The sequence below is a fragment of the Idiotropiscis lumnitzeri genome, chromosome 10 (genome assembly GCF_059441095.1).
Source record: "Idiotropiscis lumnitzeri isolate Australia: NSW breed Sydney's pygmy pipehorse chromosome 10, RoL_Ilum_1.0, whole genome shotgun sequence".
Taxonomy (NCBI): Eukaryota; Metazoa; Chordata; class Actinopteri; order Syngnathiformes; family Syngnathidae; genus Idiotropiscis; species Idiotropiscis lumnitzeri.
Window position 1 is genome coordinate 13,799,105 of NC_142400.1, and position 24,500 is coordinate 13,823,604.

At 38.1% G+C, this 24,500-nt stretch overlaps 2 protein-coding genes across 4 annotated transcripts in view; one reads left to right on the forward strand and one right to left on the reverse strand.

Annotated features, from left to right (window-relative positions):
- Nucleotides 1-20,332, forward strand: part of adcy2a (adenylate cyclase 2a) — a 34,280-nt gene extending 13,948 nt beyond the window's left edge. The window contains exons 4-25 of one of the 2 annotated variants that reach the window (XM_088306220.1): nucleotides 230-379; nucleotides 1,491-1,639; nucleotides 1,777-1,888; nucleotides 2,468-2,595; nucleotides 3,165-3,323; nucleotides 3,763-3,895; nucleotides 3,969-4,145; nucleotides 4,248-4,291; nucleotides 4,475-4,555; nucleotides 4,631-4,700; nucleotides 4,889-4,986; nucleotides 5,068-5,152; nucleotides 6,508-6,645; nucleotides 9,197-9,316; nucleotides 9,406-9,590; nucleotides 11,550-11,634; nucleotides 12,937-13,095; nucleotides 14,447-14,593; nucleotides 14,682-14,792; nucleotides 14,887-15,001; nucleotides 16,045-16,169; nucleotides 19,256-20,332. In XM_088306220.1, the coding sequence (XP_088162346.1) occupies nucleotides 230-379; nucleotides 1,491-1,639; nucleotides 1,777-1,888; nucleotides 2,468-2,595; nucleotides 3,165-3,323; nucleotides 3,763-3,895; nucleotides 3,969-4,145; nucleotides 4,248-4,291; nucleotides 4,475-4,555; nucleotides 4,631-4,700; nucleotides 4,889-4,986; nucleotides 5,068-5,152; nucleotides 6,508-6,645; nucleotides 9,197-9,316; nucleotides 9,406-9,590; nucleotides 11,550-11,634; nucleotides 12,937-13,095; nucleotides 14,447-14,593; nucleotides 14,682-14,792; nucleotides 14,887-15,001; nucleotides 16,045-16,169; nucleotides 19,256-19,408 (2,724 nt within the window). In that variant the 3' untranslated portion in view covers nucleotides 19,409-20,332. The remainder of the gene's footprint in view (nucleotides 1-229; nucleotides 380-1,490; nucleotides 1,640-1,776; nucleotides 1,889-2,467; nucleotides 2,596-3,164; nucleotides 3,324-3,762; nucleotides 3,896-3,968; nucleotides 4,146-4,247; nucleotides 4,292-4,474; nucleotides 4,556-4,630; nucleotides 4,701-4,888; nucleotides 4,987-5,067; nucleotides 5,153-6,507; nucleotides 6,646-9,196; nucleotides 9,317-9,405; nucleotides 9,591-11,549; nucleotides 11,635-12,936; nucleotides 13,096-14,446; nucleotides 14,594-14,681; nucleotides 14,793-14,886; nucleotides 15,002-16,044; nucleotides 16,170-19,255) is intronic. The other variant, XM_088306221.1, reaches the window with a different exon arrangement.
- The window catches only part of dnah5 (dynein, axonemal, heavy chain 5), a 70,430-nt gene continuing 65,872 nt past the window's right edge, over nucleotides 19,943-24,500 (reverse strand). For both annotated transcript variants that reach the window (XM_088306218.1, XM_088306217.1), the window contains 4 exons: nucleotides 23,995-24,207; nucleotides 23,225-23,377; nucleotides 22,125-22,356; nucleotides 19,943-21,077 (listed from right to left, as the gene is read on the reverse strand). In XM_088306218.1, the coding sequence (XP_088162344.1) occupies nucleotides 20,926-21,077; nucleotides 22,125-22,356; nucleotides 23,225-23,377; nucleotides 23,995-24,207 (750 nt within the window). In that variant the 3' untranslated portion in view covers nucleotides 19,943-20,925. The remainder of the gene's footprint in view (nucleotides 21,078-22,124; nucleotides 22,357-23,224; nucleotides 23,378-23,994; nucleotides 24,208-24,500) is intronic.

Consider the following 24,500-nt stretch of genomic DNA (forward strand, 5'->3'; position numbering starts at 1 on the left):
CCCAGAAACCATTCATGGAACTCTGAATAATGAAAGTGCAGAAACTTTTTTTTTTTTTTTTTTTTAAATCTCATTTCCTGATTTCTTTTGAAAGCAGATTCAGCAGGCAGGACAAGTGAGAGCAATACATGGTTTCCTGACATTATCAGTAAAATTCTAAAATAAACTGTATATAACACACGAGCTGTTAAAGAACAATGACATTTGCCGATATGTCCTGACTTTTCAGATTTTGGCCAATATCATCATTTTCATGTGTGGCAACATGGCAGGGGCGTACCACAAACACCTGATGGAGCTGGCACTCAAACAGACTTATCAGGACACCTGCAACTGCATCAAATCTCCCATTAAACTGGAATTTGAAAAGAGACAGCAGGTAACACGGTCAATATGCCATCAGGTAAATGGCCACTGAGCCAGCCAATGTGAGGCAGTCCAAATTCAACAGTGAAATTGCTTAGGCAGGATACACACATTAGGATTTTACGACCCAGTAAGTCTTGTGACATGCAATGTTTTACAGCCCAAAAATGACGAACAATAGCTGTTAGCTTATCTGACAACGCTACAATGAAAAAAAGGTACCCCCTCTCATAAGACTGCGCTGGAAATCCTCTGCAATGTGCACATGCAATGTTCTGTTGCTTTTTTTTTTGGGGGGGGGGCACTTCTAGGGTCTTAAGTTTACAAATACGGTACAAATACAAAGTAGAGCTTTTCTTCTTGCCTGGTGAATCCATTTTGTGCTATTACATTTAATGCTGAATTGGCCCCGATGGAGTGCTTCAACTTGTCCTCGGGTGGTTATGGCTGCCTGCAACCAGTGTTGAGGCCTGATGCAGTGTCCAGACACACATCCGCGCTTTTGTGCTGAGTGCTCTCATAATAGATGCTGTTTGCTTCGTGCTTTCATCCAAAGTATCAAATAGTGAGTGTGCATTTGGAATCAGTAGTCCAAAGGGGGCTATGTGAATCATGATAAATTTCAAGCTATCTTTGCTGAGGAGCCTCTATGGGGCTGTCCTTCTTGTAACGATTACAATGGCGAGTGTGATATTGGCTTATAGTTTTACAGCAGCTGCTGTGCAATAAAATGATGACCACTGCCATATTTTCTTTCATGAATCACATTATTGACTTGTGTGTCAAGATGACACTCAATATTCTACAAAATCAACCCTTGAGCAAAGTAAAAATTGTGACTTTTTTTTAACTCCTTTGTATTGAGCGGTTAATTCAACTGAATTGAATCACTCACCCCAAATAAATACAGTAATAAATTCAGTCATCTTTTTTTTGTATTTTATCATCAATAGATGTCATGAAATTAGTGTTCAGTTTAAATGCTAACAAACTATGGGCAACATGTGTGGAAATTATAATTCAATTTGTCTTCATAATAAATACCGCATTGTATTGATCCAATTATTTTTCCCTGTCATTATCAGATTTTGTCTCTTAATATTCTTCTTTTGTCTTATCACCAGGAACGTCTGCTGTTGTCACTGCTGCCAGCACACATTGCTCGTGTGATGAAAGCAGAGATCATCCAGAGACTAAAAGGACCAAATTTTGGTCAGGTAGAGAACACAAACAATTTTCACAACCTCTACGTTCAGAGACACACAAATGTCAGGTATGTATTATTATTATGATGTGTTGGAAAATTTTCAAATTGCAAAATTTTCCTTTTTAAAAATATTAAGGTGATTTCTTAAATATGATATTATATTATATTGTTGTGTATTATATTGTATGTTTCTTTTTTTGCAGCATTCTGTATGCTGACATTGTTGGATTCACACGACTGGCCAGTGACTGCTCACCTGGCGAACTGGTGCACATGCTAAATGAATTGTTTGGCAAATTTGACCAAATTGCCAAGGTAAATAATTTATCATGAATAGGATACCCTAACGTTAATATAATTGGAAATTTTAGAATACAGTTTTAAAACAATATCTATCTGTAATACCTGTAAATTATATCAAAAATTAGTCATTGGGCCCTGTGGTGTTAATCGCTGTCGTTTGATGTACCAGTAAAAGGGTGGGAGTCAAACCTTTATTAAACATTGGAAAAAATATAACTTTACTACTGTGGCTGTTCATACACTGGAAACATGCACATTATTTAATAAAGTATACTATTTTATTTACTTTTATTCATGAAATGCCCACGTTCTAAATGTATGATGGGGATAGAGAATAGAATAGAATTCAACAAAAGGACATTCCTGTGTAGTTTTGCGCAGTGAGTGAAGCTTGCAAAGTGCACTGTCACCATATTGAGATGTTTAAACTCACCACATGAATTACAGAAATAACAAATGCCTCTAGGCACAGTAATATTTTACCCATTACAGTAGTAGTGATAGAGTTATATTGTGTTTTATGGGGAATATTAAGTATACAAAGATGAGTGTGGGGATTTGCTGACCTTGTGCTTCCTCTTATGTACACAGGAAAATGAATGTATGAGGATAAAAATCCTTGGTGACTGTTACTATTGTGTATCTGGCCTACCAGAATCTCTACCAAATCACGCCACGAATTGTGTCAAAATGGGCCTGGACATGTGTGAGGCAATCAAGTAAGTCAAGTGTCTGTCTATGATGACTTTTGTACTGTATCTCAATACAATGCTATGGCTTCCTGTACTTCATAATTAAAAAAAAAAAAAACAACAACAACAACTCATACTGTGATTGTAGGAATAAAATCTCAAACTCCCCGTCAATGCATGGGATCATAAAATTGAACAAGTTTCTGTACAGTGTGAGGGACAAAGACTTGTGATGCTCAATCAGTATTAAGGTGTGTCACATACATTAATGCTCAATCAAAGTTAATTATTCATAATTCATGAGCAGTTAATTCAGCCTGCTTTGTCAAACTCTGATGATTGATAACAGCTTAACACATGCTTCATTACAAGATTTCTTCTCTTATTAAAAAAACAAACAAAAAAAAACCACACTCCTGAGCTAATCAGTCACATTTATTTCTATACCGTGTGATAATAGGTGGCACAAGTCTTATACTTGGTTGTTCTCGTCATTGCTTATTTGCTGTATTTTTTTTTTTCAACACAATGGCTCGTTTGGATGTTGATTTTGTTCCCTCCTCCACAGTTATAAGTGTGGTTTTGATGCATGACAGGAAAGTGCGTGATGCCACAGGGGTTGACATCAATATGCGTGTTGGCGTGCATTCAGGGAACGTTCTGTGTGGGGTCATCGGACTTCAGAAATGGCAGTATGATGTTTGGTCTCATGATGTCACGCTGGCCAACCACATGGAAGCAGGAGGTGTGCCAGGGTGAGTGAGTTTGACACAGCACAGCTAACGCGCACAGGTTTTAAGTTGCGAGACATTTCCAAAATATTCACAACTGGATTAATCTTCATCCCATTTTAAAAAATGTTTGTATAATCGGCTCCATGGTGGCCTTTCGTTATTTCCTCTTTGATCACACTGGTATGCTTCTGTGGTGATGTCATGAAAAAAAGAGAGCCTTGGAAAATGTCTAGTGAAATTTGTCCAGGTCTCACTTGATGTCATCAACGACGTCTGCAAATGGATTCCTGTGTGTCTTTAAATAGACGAATTTCTCACGTATATTCTGTTAGAACCTCTACTGTTACGAGGATACGGCCTCAGATGTTATCACGTTCTTTATAGTTTGCATCAGTGTTTGCAGGAAAGAATAACAAAATTCATGAACATTCCCAATAACTGGGTCGATTGATAATTCCAGGCGAGTCCACATCACATCAGTGACACTAGAGCACCTTAATGCAGCCTATAAAGTCGAAGATGGGGATGGACAGGAGAGAGACCCTTATCTCAAGGAGCATGGGGTCGTCACATATTTGGTTATTAACCCAAAGGTAATGAAGCTTTTTGAATATTTAAGGGTGTAATTAAATGCAGAAAAGCACCAAAATGTCTTTCTTTGTTTAGGTGGAGCGTCGCAGCCCGCAGCATCACTACAGGCCCAGACACACTCTGGACGGAGCTAAGATGAGAGCGTCTGTTAGGATGACCCGCTATTTGGAGTCTTGGGGGGCAGCCAAGCCTTTCGCTAACCTGCATCACAGGGACAGCATGACCAATGAGAACGGCAAGATCAACACAGCTGTGAGTAACTTTCTCCACGTTTGTTATTTATTTGTTGCCGTTTGAAGTGACGTGTGAATCTCGTCGCGGTTCGTAACCTCTTCAATTCCATTTTCCATCTAGGACGTGCCAATGGGACAGTATCATTTTCAGAGGAGATCTGAAAGGCAAGCGACTTGTTTCACTGTTCCAGGATCATTTACTTTGGAAGGATTATCTCCGTCCCTTGACAGTACAGTGACAGACGATGAGATTTTTAATAACTCTCGACTTCTGCTGAAGGCTTTTACGCGCATGACTAATCTTGTGTCAAATTCAAATGTTCGATCTCTTTTCGCTCTCGTTAAAAGGACAAAGTCTCAGAAGAAGCGGTTTGAGGAGGAACTTAATGAGCGGATGATCAGGACTTTTGATGGCATAAATTCACAAAAGTAAGGGTAGTTGCATGACTATGTAGTTTATTTGAATATCCCTGATTTGGTAACTTATGTCCCAATTGCTTCTAGGCAGTGGATTAAATCTGAGGACATCCAAAGAATATCTTTGTTCTTTCACAATAAATCCCTAGAAAAGGAGGTAAGAAGAAGAAAAGATTACAAGAGAAGTGTAGAACACTTCTTGGTTAATGGTTATCTCACATTGTCCTTTCTCTCTGAAACAATGACTTCTGCTGTCAGAATGTATTCCTAATCGTCCTTTTTTTTTTTTTTCAAAATATGCACAAGGTTTCAAGTGATTTTTTTTCAACTCTGTTTCTCCTTTAGTACAGAGCAACAATTTTGCCAGCCTTCAAATACTACGTCACCTGCGCCTGTCTCATCTTTTCCTGCATTTTCATTGTGCAGATACTCGTCTTACCAAAGTAGGTGGATTTTTGTTGTCGTAAGTGTGAACAATCATTTGATAACAAATGATCCTAATTTACTACACGTTGTGTTTTCAGGACTGCTGTATTGGGGATATCTTTTGGGATGGCATTTGTTTTCCTTTCTTTGATTGTCTTCATATGTTTCATTGGACACTTCATGGTGAGTGACATATGTAAATCAATTCCGACAATATTTTCTGATGTTTTTATTTGCACAATGTGATCCCCATTGAGGCAATTTGTAGCTGGTGTAGTAAAAAGTCCTGCAACAATCGTTTTTTCACTGCCCTTGTATGGATTTTCCCTGGGTTGTCCGAATTCCTCCTACTTTCCAAAAACATGCTTGAAGACTCTAACATTGTCCATAGGTATGAATGTGGCATGAATTGTTAATATATGTGCTCTGTGATTGGTTGGCAAAAAGTCCAACAACCTTAATGAGGACAAACAGTTTAGAAAATTGATTCATGAACAGCGGTGTAAAAAAAATAATGATATTATATTTCAAATACAGTGATGGGAGAAATACAGAGAGTAAAGTTTGTATGCCTGTGAGATTCAGATTCAGATTCAGATCCAGATTGCACTCTTGGCCTTAACATGCAGTGGAAATGTAATACGGTTCCATTGAATTAGCCTTCATATTTAAACTAAGAGCACCATCTAGAGGGGTAAAAAAAAGTGCTTCATGAAGCTTCATTTTCTGTTGAACCATGCATTAACCCCATTACTAATCCGACAACATTTTTTGAAAAAAAAACAAAAAAAAACATACGTAGTGGATACTGTTTATAGAAAGGTCAAGAGAGTCATTTGAAATTAAATGATTTCAGATCCCCTTAAAGCAACACTGGCAGTTTGACGTATGAGAAGTATGAGAAGGATCATTCATGTATTTTTCACCTCCTGCATATATATTTCATGCCAACTTGGAGGTATGCATTTCATGAAAAAGTCTTCTATTCAGAAGAAAAACAAAAAACGATGACCTGTGCGAACATTCAGCCTGCAATTCTTTTTCATATGGATTGTACTCCCCTGAGCTTTTGAAACATCTACTCAGTTGAAGTAGCGCTCAGATGTTGCTGTGAAATGATTATGAAAGTGATTTGGGCAGTGAGTGACAATGTGAAAGTGAAAGCTGTTCACCTTAAAGCACTGCTATAAATAGGAAAAAACTGTATGCTGTTTCCCTCTTTTGCCGTTTCACATGAATAAAAATCAAATGTAAACTAAATACATCATATAAATTTAATTAGACTGACAGCAAAAATATTGAACCAATGGTTAACGACTGTTGTCATCGATGAATTCTAAACTAAATTGAATGAATGAATAAATGACTGGTACAGCAATACAAAATCATCCAAGGTCTAAACAACATGTCTACATGTACGGTATGTTGAAATCTGCTTATTTACATTCTTTTATTGGATCGTTCACCCAAACTTATATGTATTATGTATATCTTTATGTTTCATCTTGTATATGCACATACCGTATGTATTCCTGCAGCACTGCAGCAAAAGCGCCTCGGCTTCATGGATGTGGCTGCTAAGGTCCTCCGTCATTATTGCCAACAAGCCATGGCCCCGAATCACACTCACCTTGACAACGACTGCGCTCATACTCACAATGGCAGTATTCAACATGGTAAGCTCTCATGTGGAGATATACTGCTGTGGTGGAATGGGAAATAATTAGGCTTGAAAATGATGTCCAGTATGACATGCCTGCAGCTCACATAACCTCAAATTAGCTGTAGTGTTCATAGGTCACAGGACGCAACTTATTTCGTGGTTTAATGTAACTGGTGACAAGGACCTTTACATAAGGCAGAATGTGACTAGATTAATTGGCTATTTTATGAATATGCTAGAATGACAAATATATAACTTGCTCCGGGGAGTAGCACGAAACTTTTAAGTGGGGTAGACAGGGTAACAAAACCCCTCAGTGAGGGGTTGCCATTCCATCATTATTTATCATACCATCCACAGTCAGGGTTTCATGAACTAAAATTCACACATATCCAGAATAATGCCCATCACACTCATAATCAAGCAGGGCAAAAAAAAAAAAAAAGGAAAAGCGATACTTTTCTGACAACACAGTGCAACTAAAAATATGAGAGAAGCATAAGCAACAAAATTCAGTATATTAGAGTACATTCCTAATTCTGGAATGCAGTTCAGTTTATTCCAGAAATATTGATTTACGAGATTCATATTCTTATTTGTTTCACAAATCATTGGTTTTGAAAGTCTATTAATGCTCGTTCTACAAGTTATGCTTTTACATTGGAATTTTCTCATTCATGAACTTATTTTAAGAGCACCCAATGACGATTTTTTTTTCTGTGTTAAGAGACCAAAACAGTTCAATCAAGATGGTGGTTTATGAGAGTGAAATACTAGCCTGAGGTTGCAATAGCATGACAAAGCATAATATTAGCACTGTGAATGAGACCTTTCCACAAATTGTTTGTGGAAGATTGTAATCTCATTTTGTGCCTGTCATGGGTCAGTTGCTCAGGGCAGTTGAACGAAATTAACTTGGCTTTGTTTGCCTGCGCAGCCAAATTTTATTTTTCTACTGGTTCAAGCCCATCTTTCCTACAAATCAGATGGGGTAGCTCATAGCCCCTCTGTGACTCTGAAGAGCACTTTAGAAAATGGATCGACGGCTGAAAAAAAAAACCCCAAAACATTCAATGTTTCAAGGTACAGTTGCTCAAGAACATTTGCCTGAGACCATCATTAATAATTTTTTTTTAAAGATCATTTTTTACATTTTCTTTTAAATACATTTTGACTGCTGGTATTTCAATGTACAACATCCCTAAAAATCTCAAATCAGAATTTTTTTTTACAGTTATGACCATCAGAGTTGAACCTCAAAAATCAATTAAATTGAGAGCGAAATCACTCCCTTTTACATAAGACACATTTTGACGGATTTTTAAAATAATATTTTACGTTCGTAGTCCGTATTTATCTAAGTCATTATAATGACGGCCACAGGCCCACAACAGAATGAGTAATATGAACACAATGAAATTAAATAACCCTTAGCTTTGAGTGTGATAATATAGTAACATCATCAGATAGATGAGAAAAATGTCTGCTGTTTTTGCATTTGTGTTTCATGTCAGGTGAATGTGTTCAATATGTTTTGTGTTAAATTGATGGCAACATTTTTACGAACCCGTATGTGTTTTTACGCGAGTCGGCAAGTGTAAAGCTATGTAGTTTGAGTGCTGCTAAAAGTACACAAAGTGAAAAGAAATATAAAAATAACACATCATTTGAATGAAGCCAATTTAAAGTTGAATCAAAATGTCGTTTCAGAAATATTCACCTCAGAAATACAACATTTGATTCGCTGGTGTTACTTACAGCTAACGTTAGCTTACCTGTGTTTGTTTTCTTTCGAGATGCCAGCTAAAGTTCAGTGAGCTAGTAAATGTGTCAGTGAGTTCAAGGCTGCACACATCAAAAGAGTTTTCTTTTGCATGTTGTTTTACATTTGAAGTCAGTGTTGTTGAAGAATCCCATTTTAATTACCGCTGAGTTACCACTCGTGTCTTGCTCCGAGCGCTTGCTTGCTGTCATTACCAAGATTAGTAATGTAAATTGAAGGTGTTTGTTGCTTTACCGAGGGAGTCTCCTTATTATCACATTAATGGAGTTGAAGAATAGCATAGTGCTAATCCAGTCAGTCCGAGACAAGAGCAAGATCTTCAAAATGCAGTCTTGAGACAGGTCTCGAGACCAAGACAGTTCTCTCAAGTGTTAAAACACTAACGCTTTGGAAGAACAGTTTAAAGCAGGGGTGGACAAACTTTTTCATTGGCGGGCCACAATGGGTTCTAAAATTTGACAGACGGGCCCGGACCAGGAGCAGATGGATGGAGTGTTTTGGTAACCTCACCTCATCGGAGAAAAAAAATACATTTAAATTTAAATGAAAGTGAACAAAAGCATTACAACAATATATATGTCTTTGAAAACCCACAATATTTTGAAAATAAAACATTAGCAAGGTTTATTCATTGAATTTTTTTCAAGTTCGGCGGGCCGGATTAAAACATTTTACGGCCCACATGTGGCCCTTGGGGGGTAGTTTGCCCACAGCTGGTTTAAAGAATGTGTTCATCATGTCAGGTAAATTATGGTGTTGTCTCATATTTGTTTTGCTGTAGTTCTTTCTGGACGACAATGCGTTGCCTCCAGTTGCTGTCAATATATCGTCCAATGAAACTCAGCTTTACCCAGACGGACAACCAGCTGCTTTTACAGGCAAAAACAACTTCTACCTTCCTGTAAGAGAAATGTTAGCTTAGATATGCATTGTTTTTTTTCTACCTCATTTACTCTGAATACATGTTTCATTTCTTGTCTATTTGTGTAGTATTTAATTTACAGCTGCATTCTGGGCCTGATCTCTTGCTCTGTGTTCCTGAGGATAAACTATGAGCTGAAAATGATAACCATGTTGACAGCCGTGGTGGTTTACAACATCATAATTCTCCAAACACACGCTTCCCTGTTGGATGAATACAGCAGATTCCTGTACAAATCTGAAAGCCTAGACAGGTATGTATGCGTGATGACAAATCCATTTTTTGTTCAGGGTGAGTGAGCGAATTTTTGAGGGAAGTTAGATTTTGGCTTTTATATGGTGATTCCATTAGAACTGTGTGAAGTATGAGTAAAAAGAAAGCCGCAGAGAGACGTGAAAGTCTATTTCCTGTCAATCAAGTAGAAATAGCTTGAAAAAAAAAAAAGCAACCATTATCTTCGGTTCGTGTCCGTGGCAAGTAAACAGCTCTCCCCTCAATGTCAACATTTCCTCAAATTCCCTGTTTACTTTTTACTCACAGGTTATTTTATGACTTCATCTCCACAAAACCAGGGGACAAATTTCAGTGTTGTGCAAATTTCGATAAAAAACGAATTGTTATGCTTGATAGTAAAAAAAGTAATTGAATTAGTAACTGAATTAGTCACATGAATGTAAGTAGTTAACAGAGAATGCAATAATTGTTTCTTTTTTTCTTTCAAAACTTCTGATTTGTCAAATAATGGAGACTTTTTTTTGTGGGTTAAACAAGCTCGTTACATAGAATAGAGTGGTGCTTAATCTGACTTAATATTTAGCGAACTTTAAATCACAACTGGTAAGGCCTACGTTAGCATCATGCATTCAGTATGTCTAAAAAATAGCATTAAGCACATTACAGGGCATTTTTGAGATTCTCCAAACAGGTTAAAATAAGTATCTCTAAAGTTGAAAATGCAGAATGAACTTGTTCATTTGAATCACAAGAATCAGAACAGACTCAGCAAACTATGCTGCGCTTGAGAATGTATCTGCTGCTGGCCATCATCCTTTTATCAAGCATATTTTTCTAATTTTAATATCTTTACTAGATACCAAATAAAGGCCATGGTTAGTTTCCTGGCAAGGCCATCCATTTTTTAACAAACATGTTTTAAAATGAACAATGAACTGCTGCAGCTTTTCACAATCGTGCCACAAAGGTACAAGGCAGTATATCAAGTATGTTCTCCCTTTCCAAAAACTGATGGAATCACACATATATTGTGTCATTCTCCTGTTGCTTGTGACATTCACTTCACAGTTTTGCATGGCTCTATGTAGAGTAGATGCAACACACTATAATTTAGTACAACCAAAGGTGAAAACCCGAATAAAAAGAAAATCTAGTTTTGTGTCAGTGGGATCAGTGCTCTTAGTCAACCAATTAGGCCGAAATTCAAGTAAGGGCACAAACAAACAAGCAACGTGTCAAACTTAAAGTTCAGGCAGTCTCTTGTGGTTTTTGTCCTCTCCGCCGCAGACACAAACATCTCCAGTCTTCTTTTAAAAGCCGTCTCGACCTGCTCTGTTTCTATGCCAATAATTAATATGATAATAAACAAAGCAGTCGTCTGTAGACGTCAGCTCTTAATAAGGCTGAAAGTTCTTTAATATGCAAAATGATTGTGCTTGTTTGAGTGGTCTGCACTTTCGAAACTTCCATTAAATAATCACTTTAATCGAAGATTTTAGATGTCTAATTAGAGTACATTACCTTCGGACCAAATTACCATTTAAACAGCCTTGATTCATGAACACGGAAACCAAGTCTGTCCCTAACACGTTTGCATGTGACAGTAATTAGGACTTGCACTGAATTACAAGTACTGAATCGCTGCATAGTCTTTGTTTTTCTTGGGGAAAACGCGTCGTAGCAGACGCGCCCAGCTTGAGGAATGCAAATTGTAAACAAGCTCTTGTCACACCATAACAGACGAGGCACTTTTAATGGAGTAACAGCTTGGAATAAAACAGTCTGTTAACCAATCATGTGACAGACTGATTAATATCGGCACTGCAAATGAGGCATTGTTGTCATTTACTTGACACCACCGCCTCTCCCCCTTCCACGCTTACTTGCATTTGTCACGTTTTAATCGTAATCCCGTTCTATACTTTATGTCATGTTGCTTTCTCAAAACACATTTTTGTCTTCTTCTCTGCGCTTCAAGACCAGGAGTCCTCAAAGACCTGAAGACTATGGGCTCTATCTCACTCTTCATTTTTTTCATCACTCTACTTGTGCTTGCTCGGCAGGTGAGTTTGTGCTCAAATAGACCGAATTGTGTGGAAGAAAGATGAAATAAAGCAAAGTGCAAATCGTTCTGCTAATATCGTTTAAGTGGATGATTAATGTTTTTGAAGGATACAAGTGACCTGATTCCCCACTTAAAGGGGAAGTCAACTCCGAAATGTTCTACGTACCTCCACTTAATGAATATTGTATTTGTGGAGTACGAGTTAAGCAGCAAAAATCACCCGTTTTTAGCCCTTTCAGGGGGCGGCCATTTTGTCACTTCTGTCAATTGATGATTACATCAAAATTGCTCAAGGCTCAGGTGACAACCAATCACGGCTCAGCTGTTATCTCAAGCTGAGCCATGATTGGTTGTTATCAGATCCCTGAGCATATTCAGTTGACATAAGGTGGCAAAATGGCTGCTGCCTGAGATGGACAAAAACAGGGGGATTTTGCTGCTTAACTGATGTTCTGCAAACACAATATTAATCAATCAATGCCGTGTTTGGACTAGTTGGCCTGCATATAACATATTGTCAAGAAAATATTAGGCTTGACTTCACCTTTAATGAAAATTCTGACATTTTTTATCGGGGTTTAAAACTAATGTAGAATTTATATTATCATGGAAAACTTAATGTGTTACAAGTGGAACTTGTATAATGCAGATTCACTTTAGTGAGGGAAATAATTCAAGATTTTACTTCTGATCATTTTCCTGATTACGACTTACAGATAAACTATCCAAAAACTAAAAAACAATCTGAATGATCTATAAAATTAGTAATGCTCGCCTTCTGTAAAATAATCGTAATCTCGTTTGGAGCTCCTTTTACACAATTTTTTTTCATCAGTAGAAGGCGACGTAGAAGCAGGCAGCCTGTGACTGCGATTGCAATTGACTGAGAGGCACCTAGCAGTATTGCTGGTGATGTAATGGTATTCATGTGATTCAACGTGCTGAATGAGTCTTACATATGCAGTGTACACTCTAAGGTCAAACATCGTCTTCTTTGGAACACTGGTCAACCTCTGAACAATTCTGAAAAGAACTTCTGAGGTTATTCCTTTGAGTGCTCATTGAGCTGAGGCTTCTTTTGTCACGATGTGTGACAGGAGTTGCGGAACTGGATTCATGTAGCACTTATGAACCATATGTTACCTCAAACATTTATAGAAAATTTCATATTTTTTATCGTGTAAAACGTTCAAATTTAGAGATTCTGCTGTATGATATTGTTTTTTTTTTTGTTTCTTGATAGCAACAAACTGCACAAGTGTCCCTTCAGTCTCTTCACCTCTGTGTCCTCTTGTAACAGAATGAATATTACTGTAGGTTAGACTTTCTGTGGAAGAACAAGTTCAAAAAGGAGTGTGAGGAGATTGAAACTATGGAAAACCTCAACCGTGTCTTGCTGGAGAACGTCTTGCCTGCACATGTTGCTGAGCACTTTCTGGCACGGAACTGGAAGAATGAGGTTAGACATATTAACAAGTTTCATTTTTTTGAGCAATTTAAAATTAAAGTTAGCAGAGGTCCAAATATCTGATGGCTAATGAACTTCAATTAACAAATTATCCGTGACAGCTGAGCGACAGGCACGTTGATTGTCATGTGAGACAGAGTGATGGTCTATCTTAAGCAAGGGAAGTGAATAAGATAAGAAAAACTCAATGTGAGAAAGCACCTAAAAAAATGGAGGTCCAACTTGTGGGGAAAATGAATGGTAATAAATTGCCGCCACATTGAAGTTGCCAGATAAAATAGCTCGCCTCGCTTCTTTCTCTTTTATGTGTCAGCAATCTGGGTGCTCTGCTATAAATTGTTGCCTCTCACTGGTCAATCTTGGGAGTACATAAAGTCACATTAGGTTGGTTAAGTTTATTGGCTCAGTATGTGTGGTATGCTGTGGTACTCATCTCAAGAGCAGCACAGGCAATTCTAATTTTAAAGCTGTGGGTCCCCCCCACCATTTTCAAAATCTGTTAACTCATTCAATCCATAAGAAGTATATGTACGTTTTCAAAATTGCAGTCCTCGCCTCCCAAAGACGTATTTATACGTCTTAGCCTTTTTTCTCTCTTTTTTTTTTTTTTTCTTTGGCGTCATAGCTCCACACAATATTCTGGAGCCTTTGCAAAATCAGTCAAAATTCTGAAAAAAAACGCTTTGATTGAGGTGTTTCCTCTGGTGAAAACATCTGGGATTAAACGAGTTAAAATGCTTTTATGCATGTGCTGTTTCACATTCAAAATATTTTATGATGATTGGGGTCAAAAGTCATATTAATAGGTACTTGTTGCTTGTTGACACCCTTCTTAAAGCATGATTAATGTTTTTGGTATAATAATAATAATAATAATAATAATAATAATAATAATAATAATAATGCCTTTAATTTGTAAACATTTTTTAAAGGTCATGGACAAGAGATAAAAGTATAAGTCCACAGTAATCGAGGATATTTGTTAATCTTTTTCTTACCAAGCCAAATATTAAACATGTTTCCGCACGCTTTTTACCATCTTTTTTTTTCTTGCTTGTTGTGCTTCGTACTGGGCACATGATCAATTATGTTTTACAGGATTTAATTTTTTTAGAGATCATTTTCCTTTTATAGGAATGACACTTCTGATGTAAATATTCCAAATAGTCTCAGTAATGTCAGGCATCCTCTTATTCCAAAAGTTTGAATGTCAAGGCCAAAGGCTTCTAAAGTGACGCTGATATCAAAGTCTGTACTTCACTCCCACTAGAAATCTTGGCAGTAACAAGCTCATGCCCATATCTCGTGCAGTCAGTTTTAACTTGTGCTTTTTATCCGGCAGGATCTGTACCACCAGTCTTATGATTTGGTGTGTGTCATGTTCGCCTCCATCCCAGACTTCAAAGAATTTTACACAGAATCTGATGTCAACAAGGAAGGATTGGAGTGTCTTCGGCTTCTTAATGAGATCATCGCTGATTTTGATGAGGTAAATTAATATTGACTGCGGTGAGTTTACATCTACATGCAACTTTATCTTTATTTATGTTCTGTGTTCTCTGCATTTATGTGTCCAGCTATTGTCAAAGCCAAAATTCAGTGGTGTGGAAAAGATTAAAACTATTGGAAGCACATACATGGCTGCTACGGGGCTCAATGCTTCGCCTGGACCAGAGTACTCATCACAGGTTAAGATAAATACACTTTCAAAATACTACTTGAATTTTGATATTCTAACTGATTCGAAACTATTGTGTCGTATATTGCGATCTATGTTCACAGGAACATGACAGACAGTACATGCACATTGGGACCATGGTGGAGTTTGCATTTGCTTTAGTGGGGAAGCTGGATGTTATCAACAGACACTCCTTCAACGATTTCAAACTCAGAGTCGGTAGGTTTGAGAAAATTTAATTACAGTTAATAATTTCTTAATATGGGATGTTTTGGGCTTTTTTTTCCCTGCACTTTGGATTTACCAGCAAGCATTCTTAAAATGTGACGCTTCAGTTGAGAAGTGCATACTCTAGTTGTATGTGAAGATAAGAGCTCAAGTGAAACAATACAAAATTGGTCTTTCACTACCCTGGAACAACCGGAAAAAAAACGTTAGATGCAGGCTATTAGATGCTATTTGTATACTGGTAAGAACCAGACAACAGAGAAAAACAGGAAGGAAGGACCAGGCTCACTACATGTGGTAAGTGCAAGAGTTCAATACCTTCAACCTGTCCTAACTCAGCAGTGTGCATGTGTGTGAAAGTCCATCCCTGCTGTTTCCAGACAGACGTACAGAGAGGGTGGTGGAAATCTCCACCCGCTGTTTTAACAGGATAATGAATATCACTGTGTGCCAGTGATCAACTTCCACTCGAGAAATTAACTCATTGGCCAGATCGATGTGAGGCCCTCATGCTGTGCACTGCGACGGAAAACACTTTGTCAGACCTATTCATCGTTGTGGATAAAGAACCCGGCTACAATTGACCTCCACTTAAGCTCCGTCCTCACGGAAATTCATTTTTATTTCCAGCAGTTGAAAAGTTATCTCTCCAGAGTCAGAGACAAAGCCCCTCTCTGCATGAAATCATTTAAAACAAATCAAAATGTTGTTTATATGCTAAGTCTGTATATAGCACTGAAATACAAGAAGATATAAACAGAAAACATTGAAGAAGACAACACTGGCCATGTGTTGTTTGCAAACAGATGAAGAGAACAGCAAAAGCAGTTGACAAAACAAGATTGACTTTTATGTGGACATGGTTTTGTTTATTAAATAAAAACAGTGGGATAGCAAACCAACCGCACCACAATAACACAGTATGGCAGTGTCAGCATTTTGATTTGAATTTATGCTTGATCATGTTGTTTTAAACAAAACATGCTGCTTTTGATCAAGACATCAAATAGTTCCAATTAAATTTTCTGTCGCAGGTATCAACCACGGTCCAGTGATTGCTGGAGTCATTGGCGCACAAAAACCACAGTATGATATCTGGGGGAACACAGTGAATGTAGCCAGTCGAATGGACAGCACGGGCATACTTGGAAAAATACAGGTAAGCAACGGAGATGTTTTTGTGTGACCAAAATCAACACGTATGGCTTTCCAGTGAATGTTTTACTTTTCCCACTAAAAAAAAAAAATAGCAGTTGATACTCCCGGAACCATTTTCCTGAATACTCCTTTTCAATCATATTTTCTTATTATTTATTGTATGGCCATTAAACAAGCTTTTCACTCACCGTGTTATAGTTTGTGCTACCATGTGTGGAATCTGTGTTGGAGCGTAAACACTGCTGCTGCATGCACACAGGCAATGGTCACATGATTAATCACTGGTGCTATACTGATTTGCATGTCGACTGCCAAATGATTGCTCGGGGGTCTCAAAGTCAATTTATGTGAGTCGGCCGCCGGGGAACAAGTATTCCTCAATGAAAGGGATTTGAGTATTTGGAAAAAAGTACAACAAATTGAATCGTCTCAATCTTTATTAGTTATGATTCTGAACATTAATGGATCTTCAGTGCGTGAACAGGATTGGTAATCCGTTCCGCTTTCTCATCTCTCTCTCTTTGCATACTCCTCAACATGTCTACTTGAGTAATGACGTCTGATGTCTTTCTCTTCATCAAGGCATGTCGGGGTGCCACTGTGCTCAATAAAAAAAAAATATATATTCCGTCTCCTGTTTTTCTTGAATTTAGCTATTCTCATCACCTATCTCCATGGCAGGTTTTGAAAAAGACATGACTGGGTGACAGGATCAGTTTTAATGCCTCTAAGTGTCACTTACGAATTAGGTTTTGCTGAAGCAGTCATGAGCTTGAGCTATGGTAGCCCATAAGTGATTAAATAAAAAGATGGAGTTGCATTAACATTAAAAGTTGATGTCAAGTAGGGGGCTGTAAATTTCCATACTGTGTCCCGAAAAAGGCCCTGGGTCACAGGTTTTGAGATTCCTGGCTTAGCCAGAAAGTGGGAAGCAAATGATGGTGTATTTAAAGTGCAGAGACAAGGCTTTATCCAAGTCACATGCACAGCAAGAATGCATGCCAACCACTGTAGTGAAATCCCTGATTCTTTGGAATTCTGGCCAGATTTTGGACCCCAAAGGTTGACATGGACAGGTAAAGATATTTTAATAAACATTGTGGCTGTTGTTGGATTCTGCGATTGGTGGGGGTGAAATAAACCAAACTGTGTAGAATGCAGTGCTTCTCAAATAGTGAGGCGGTTTATCCTCGGGCGGGGGGCGTGACCCCGGGGAACATGCTTTTTTTCCGCTTTACTACAATAAAGTGCAATTGCACATCCACTCCAGTAGTTGGCAGTGGCACTCTCAAAGCCCATTATGCACAGTGAATAATAACGCTGAGGTGTAGGTTTGTTTTGCAACAAAAATGCTATTGTATATAATTGTGGTGGAGAGCGGGTGGTGGAGTGGGGGCGCAAATTGTTTTCTTGTTGCTGGGGGAGGCGAAACAGAAAATTATTGAGAAGCACTGGTATAATGCATTGAAAAGAAAAAAAAATCCCCAAACTGTGTATAATGCATTGAAAAAAAAAAAAAATCCCTCTTATCAGTACTTCTCTCAAGGACAAATCAGATGGAGTGCTTCTCTGGAACTGTATTGGCTCAATCCTTTGTTTTCCTCCCGAGCCCCACCATTTCATTTGTCACAGTTGACATTTTAAATGACAGAACAGATGCATCAAAGATAAAACTATTATTCTTGCTAGACAATCTATTCATGGCAGCAAGCACATCACATTCCATGTGACGTCGTCCGCTTTTTTTTATTTGCTCTCTGCCTGAGCACTGATAAACTCTGATGCTTTTCCACCTGAGTGGCGTAAGACATCTATTCAGTTCTACTTCACAGCCTGCACATTCCTCGAATGCTACTCAGTGGAACTGCGGAAACTCAAGAATATACAGTATATTTGCGATATGGCAATATTTAGAATGGTTTAATCTTATATGTTGTGTAGTGCACAAACTCACTTTTTCAAGTCTTTCAGAAGGCTGAAGTCAATTGCATGTGAGCACAACATGTAAATAGACATAAAAAGATCGCACACTAAAAACAATTGATTGAACCAGTTCACACCAGCACTGTTAAACGAGTCCATGGTGTGATAGTCTGTTTGTTGATTTTGGTTTAGTGTTTAGTTTCTGGTTTTTCCTTGGGTTTCTTTTTCTTGTCAGATGATTGTGTCCGCCTGTGCTTGTCATCCCATTCCCTAGTGTTCATCAATCAGCTCCCTCCATCCCTTTGTGGCTTGTCCAGGTGTTCCTCGTTGTCCCGTTAATTTGTTTGTACTTAGTTCCCTATTTGCTTTCGCTTCTTGTCTTTCTCAGTTGTTTATCTTAATTGTCTCCTGTTGTGTTGATTCAGTGCCTTTTGTCCATGCAAGTCCTAGTCCTCATTTTCTAGTTTGGTTGTTACTTTGATCCTTATTGTTTTGTACTTTGAGATTTTTATTTATTCCAAGTTCCCCGTTTGCTTTTTGTTTCTTCAATTAAATATCCTTCACGTTACTGCTGCCTCCCTTCCCTGCATTTGGGTGCTCCTCCACCATACCTTAACCAAGAACCTGACACCTGGCTCTTTTTGGCTGGCATTGACACAAGAATGTAACTGTCATGTACAGCCGGAAAAGCCCAAACTGCGCGTAAAGTTGTGGGCAACAAATGACCAAAAGTTCTTAACTCGCAATCTGAGTGTCGCACTAGTAGTTGCGCTACAATAAGCATTATATTGTATTTCTGATTTAAAAATCACTTAATAGTGTGATTTAAAACAGACCAATTTTTTCTTTGTAAATGCCTATTTTGTTACACAACTCTTGTATTGGATGTCATTGCAAAAAAAAAAGTATACACAAATTAAAGGAATTTTTTTTTAGAAATGTAACTCCCCGTTTGGAAAAGCGCAAATCCACTTGATGCTGTCCTCTACTTGTCTAACAAAATGCATATGGGATACTGCAAAAATATCTGGTGGGATATGTTGTCATTGGTTCTAGGTTTAAAATATACATGTACAGTATTACGTTGATGAGAAATGCATGACTCATTTGGTAGCTCTCTTATTTGAGTGGACGTAATTATTTATTTCCCTCCTCACCCTGCAGGTAACGGAGGAGACAAGCCGCATACTTCTGACGCTGGGCTACATGTGCTCCTGTCGAGGCATCATTAACGTCAAGGGCAAAGGAGAGCTCAAAACCTACTTTGTTCACACGGAAATGACGCGCTCACTGTCTCAAGGGAATATGATGCCATGAGACTGGCGTTGAATTATTTTGGCTTCAGAGCCAACACTGATGTCAGGTTGGAGACTTTTTTTAGTGGCAGTGAAAAATTGTAGGTCTTAGAAAAAAAAGGACCCCGACAAATTGTTGCCTTGCCACAGCTGTAGTATACATTTGTAAGTGTAGCATGTACAGCCAAGTAGGAAATAAAACCATGAAATCTATCAGAATTTGATTGTGGTTTTAGGAAAGCCAAATGGCATGAATTGAGCCAGCCAAGCAAGTTCACCTCCAAAAACAATTCAAAGTGTACTCTGACTCATATCTGGAAGGCTTCAAAGAAAAAAAAAATCACTCTATATTCCATTCACTTTACACGTGACAAGTTGGATTATAATTGATATGCAACGCTAGAATATGCAGAGAACAAGAGGACTTTTGTTCCGCAATCGAAAAAGCCCAGCGTGACCAATGACAATGACTTGATTGACGGAAATTTTAATTGAATGATGCAGGCCAGGATTTTCTTTTATTAAAATGAAGGCTACAAAACATTACAGAGGAATAATGCATGACACAGACAGAATCACATGTGAATACAACTACATCGACCTTTTTAGATGCACGGAGCATTGAATGTCTATCAATTCAGTCAATAATCCATGTTGGGCCATGTTTTCACACTTGCATCAACTTGTCAAAATTGGCTATTTGCACAACACACAAGGTTATAAAGCAGGTTAATGTCACACATTAGATAACAGGTAGAGATGATTTCAATGGGATCTACAGGTATCTGCTTGTATCTGTGTACAGGGTAGCTATAGATAAGTGGTGTCATTTGGTGGTTTTGTAAGAAAAGAAAATATTACTCAATTTATTTTGATGTTTTAATGATTCTATTGTTTTTTTTGTTTTTTTATCAAGACAAAAGTCATTAAATTTCCATGTATTTCAGTCAAGGTGTGCTTATTTGAAAGAAAATAACCAAGATGACGTTTAAAGATTATCCAAGATGTACGATCATTTCATGTTGTAAATCAAATCTGGGCCTTTTATGGTAGTGATGTGAAAATGAAGCTTCATGAAGCACTTGTGATTTTTTTGTATTGTTTTTTTACTCCTCTTGATGCTGCTATTGGTTTAAAGATAAAGGTTAGTGCAACGGAATTTTATTACATTTCCACAGCATCTTCAAGTCAAGAGTGCCATCTAGAGGAGGCAAAAATTCTCACAATAGTTTCACGAAGCTGCATTATTTTAAGGCATCTTCTCGTCCAGAGGTATTCGATCCTATTCCTACTCCAACACACCTGATGCAAATGATCACATAATCAGCAAGGTCTGTTGAAGATGGATAATGACTTGATTCGAATCAGGTGTGTTACAGCAGGGAGAAATGGAAAACAGCCACGACACGGACCCTCGAGGAACAGGATTGAACATCCCTCATCTAGTCAGTACCTGCTTGCACAGACTTGAGTGCAATTCTCCGTACATTGTTCTAAGCGCACCATTCTGCTGTATATTCCCGTGTTCACATTTGTCAATCATTTGACATCACAGAGGAGTGCCACACCCCGTAGGATCCAGTGCTCTGGAGCAAGTGAGGTCTTTAGGTCAACTGCTGCAATGTAGTTCATGTCTGTCCTAACGGGCTTTTTGTAGATTGGGCAAGAGTAAAGGCGGCTGTCCTTGATTCCTGCAACATGTGAGCAAAAGGAAAGATATACATTAGTGTTAAATCTGATGAGAAAAAATGTCATGAAAATGGAATAGCTGGAACCGGATGAAGGTCTTGATATGCTGTGCCAAAGAGTTTATGTTGGAATTGGTAAAAGCTTACTTAATGTACAACGTCTCATTTAGTTTTTGGACTATCTTCCTCCATTTTTGTTCATATTCTGATTAGGATAAAAATACTTGACCACAGGCATGCTCGGCAGTATATATATATATATATATATATATATATATAGAAATAAAAAAATAGCCGTGAAAAACTCTGGATCCTTAATGTTATGAAGACCCCTAGTTTGGCTCTTCAGTAGTAGATTTCACGGGACAAATGTTTAGATATTGTGGAGGTTTGCAGTTTCTGACTCTTGAAGATTGCAAGTCAATAAGCCATTTAAATCTGTGTGAAAATGCTACCAGTACAGGAAGTTGCATTGACCCTTGAGTGAAAAGCAATTTGTGCAAATGATCTGTTAATTTGTGAGGGCGAAATGGGATTATGTTTGTTTGGTTTTGTTTGATCTTTCTGTGAGGAGCACTTGATAGTGCCATACAGATAAAGTCTGATGGATATGATTGGTTATGTTGCCAGTATATATATATATATATATATATATATATATATATTTTTTTTTTTTTTTAATGCTATCATCCGCAAGGTCAAACATTTTCTGGAAGAACCTGATGAAAGTCATTTTTCAGACAAGAATACAATACAAACTAGAAACGGACCTAATAAGACCATTTCTGATCAATCTTCATTCACTTGTTTCCACACATCGCTTACCAATGTGCTTCAACTCCAAAAAAAATCAGGGAGTTTAAAAAATGTGAGCGACTGAGGAGGAATGCTGTCATGGTGTTTCCTGCCTGCTTGAAAATAGCCTTTTCTTATCTTGAACAAACACTTGCGCCATCAATCAATACTCTGACTAAATTGCACTGTCATTCGGACACTGCGGGAGGCAAATGTTGAGAGGAAAGTGGGACAGTTTGAAAATCTTCATTTTACCATTATTCTCCGCATACATCCGGATCACGGGCATCATTTCAAAAAGGACTTTTGGTTTGGAGTCAATGAGTTTGCAGTTACGGCGATCCCAGCCGGCCCCCTCCAAATGTAGTCCGCAGACATACACTCCCTCTGCAGGGGGCTGCGTGATGTCATCCTTCATCCACTTGGTCACCTCATTGCAAAGCACCATACGATCCAGAGCCCAGCCTTTATTGGCCCGGGTGATCTCCTGTGTGAGCCCAGGGAGAAACGTATTCTTATATGAGCAGAATAACTGGCAGAAGTGAAATATGACATTTCGCCAAGAGAATCAATGCTGATAACAAGGCCGTAATAAAGGTTCAGTGAAAACACTGTAAGTACACTCCATCAACCAAATCGTCCGCGGCAACAGAGTGAAAATCAATCGCATATGACTTGAAAAGAGCAGAGAGTACGATAAGAGAGCAAATGGAATAAAGGGAATTTCACAGTTGAATATCTTCAGTCACTATTTCGGACATAAAAATCCTTTTCTGTAAACTGTCAAGACTTGAACTGATGAATGGAAAAAAAATAGACATGCATTCAGCTAGTATTCCACCCAGATCCAGAAGCATCTCATGAGTTATTGTAAGGCCACTACTTTAACAAAATCTTTTCGCATCAAACATATACAGTATCATCACTACATTATAGATTTTATAAGACAAAGTAGTCACTGATGTAGAAAACCAATAATAACAGAATATTCCCTGCATGTGAAATCAATAAAACCTTTATTTATATTGCAGCTTTTCATAATACAACCTGGCAGAAATAGAATGTTGAGACGACGCAATATATATATATATATATAATTTAGTTTTGCAAAAGGACCATGCAAAACCCATTCATAAATTTAAACTGAAATGTGTGTTTCTAAATGCCCCAACGAATCACTAAAACTTTACACATTGTATATGATGGCACTACCGGTTTTGACAGGATCACCTGCCATAAAGGCTTAATGTCGGACCTGTACTCCCCTCACCTGTGGTTTACAAATATGTATTTGTACAAGAGGGCACCTCTCACTATGCCTAGATTGTGGTATCTTGTCTCATTGGTGGGTTTACCTGTCTCATAGCTGTCAAAAACCCCTGCGGGTTGAAAAAGCCAGTCATCCAGAAGCAGTTTGGTCGCCGCTCAAAGATCCAAGCCTGAAACTGCCGGTTACGCTCAAGTAACTCCGTAAACCAGAACCCCAGAGTACTGGAGGCCCATGATTCCTACAGAAGATGACAGCACAATTTAACAATGTAAACTGCCAAAAGCAGCAGTTCAGAGAAGGCAAAAGGAAAACATGAAAAACAAGGAAATGTGAATTACTGTGCAGCAGAAGATAAAGTCAAAAAGTTAATTTGTTTATTTAGCACAGTGGTATTGATTTGAAAATGAATAGAACCACATCCAGACTGCAGATATAATTTGTCATTCCTGAGTCACAGCCACAAAAAAAAATCCAGTCAAAAACCTAGCTAATTTTAATGAAGGACTATGTTTGAAAAAAACGCAGCTTTTCAATTGGTAGATCTTATGTTTCACTGTTGATGCTTTTCTGGTGAACCCAAAATACTAAAACCATCTAACTATATCTTTGAGCGAGCATCAATTGAAATGCATCTGCTTATATTATGACCGTGTGGGGCAAGATTCTGTATATGGCTGCATCTTATTTAACGAAAGCCTGACTGTGGCTGGTATGATAAACAAAAACATCAACTCTTACTGTCATCCTTTCCAATGAATCTTCCGACTGAATTGTGCTGCTCGACATCTGTAATACTTACATCAATTTTGCTTCTGTATATGCAGTACTAATACAGTTCGTAAATACGATGCTGACCTTCTTCCAGCGTTCAGGAATACGTGCATCATACATGCAGTCCAGGGCGTCTCGCAGGTTCTCGTTCATGATGATGGTACCATCGATCGCCAACTTGAGATCAGTTAGGGTGTTTCGGACCAGAACTATGATCCTCTGCATGCGGTCTATCTCCTGACGCAGGAAGATGTTCATTGGTTGGAAAGGACCCATCTTCAGAAGACGTTCTCTCACCTGGCGAGTTGAGGAAGGACAGTGGATTTATTAAGCACAGGATAGGCGCTGTGATGGCCTTTTTGGACCAGGTCGTGGTTCTCCATTTCAATCCGCCAGCCACAATTGTGATCAACAAGATTAATTGAATTTATAGGGCTCTAAATATATTACTGAGTAATCTTTCAAATGATTTCAAGTAGGACAATGATTTTCTGTAAACATTATCTTTAGGATGTTTGGTAATTATATATGAATTTGCAATTGCTCAAATTGTGTTTGGTGTGTTTCCAAAATGAGCAAACATATGATTG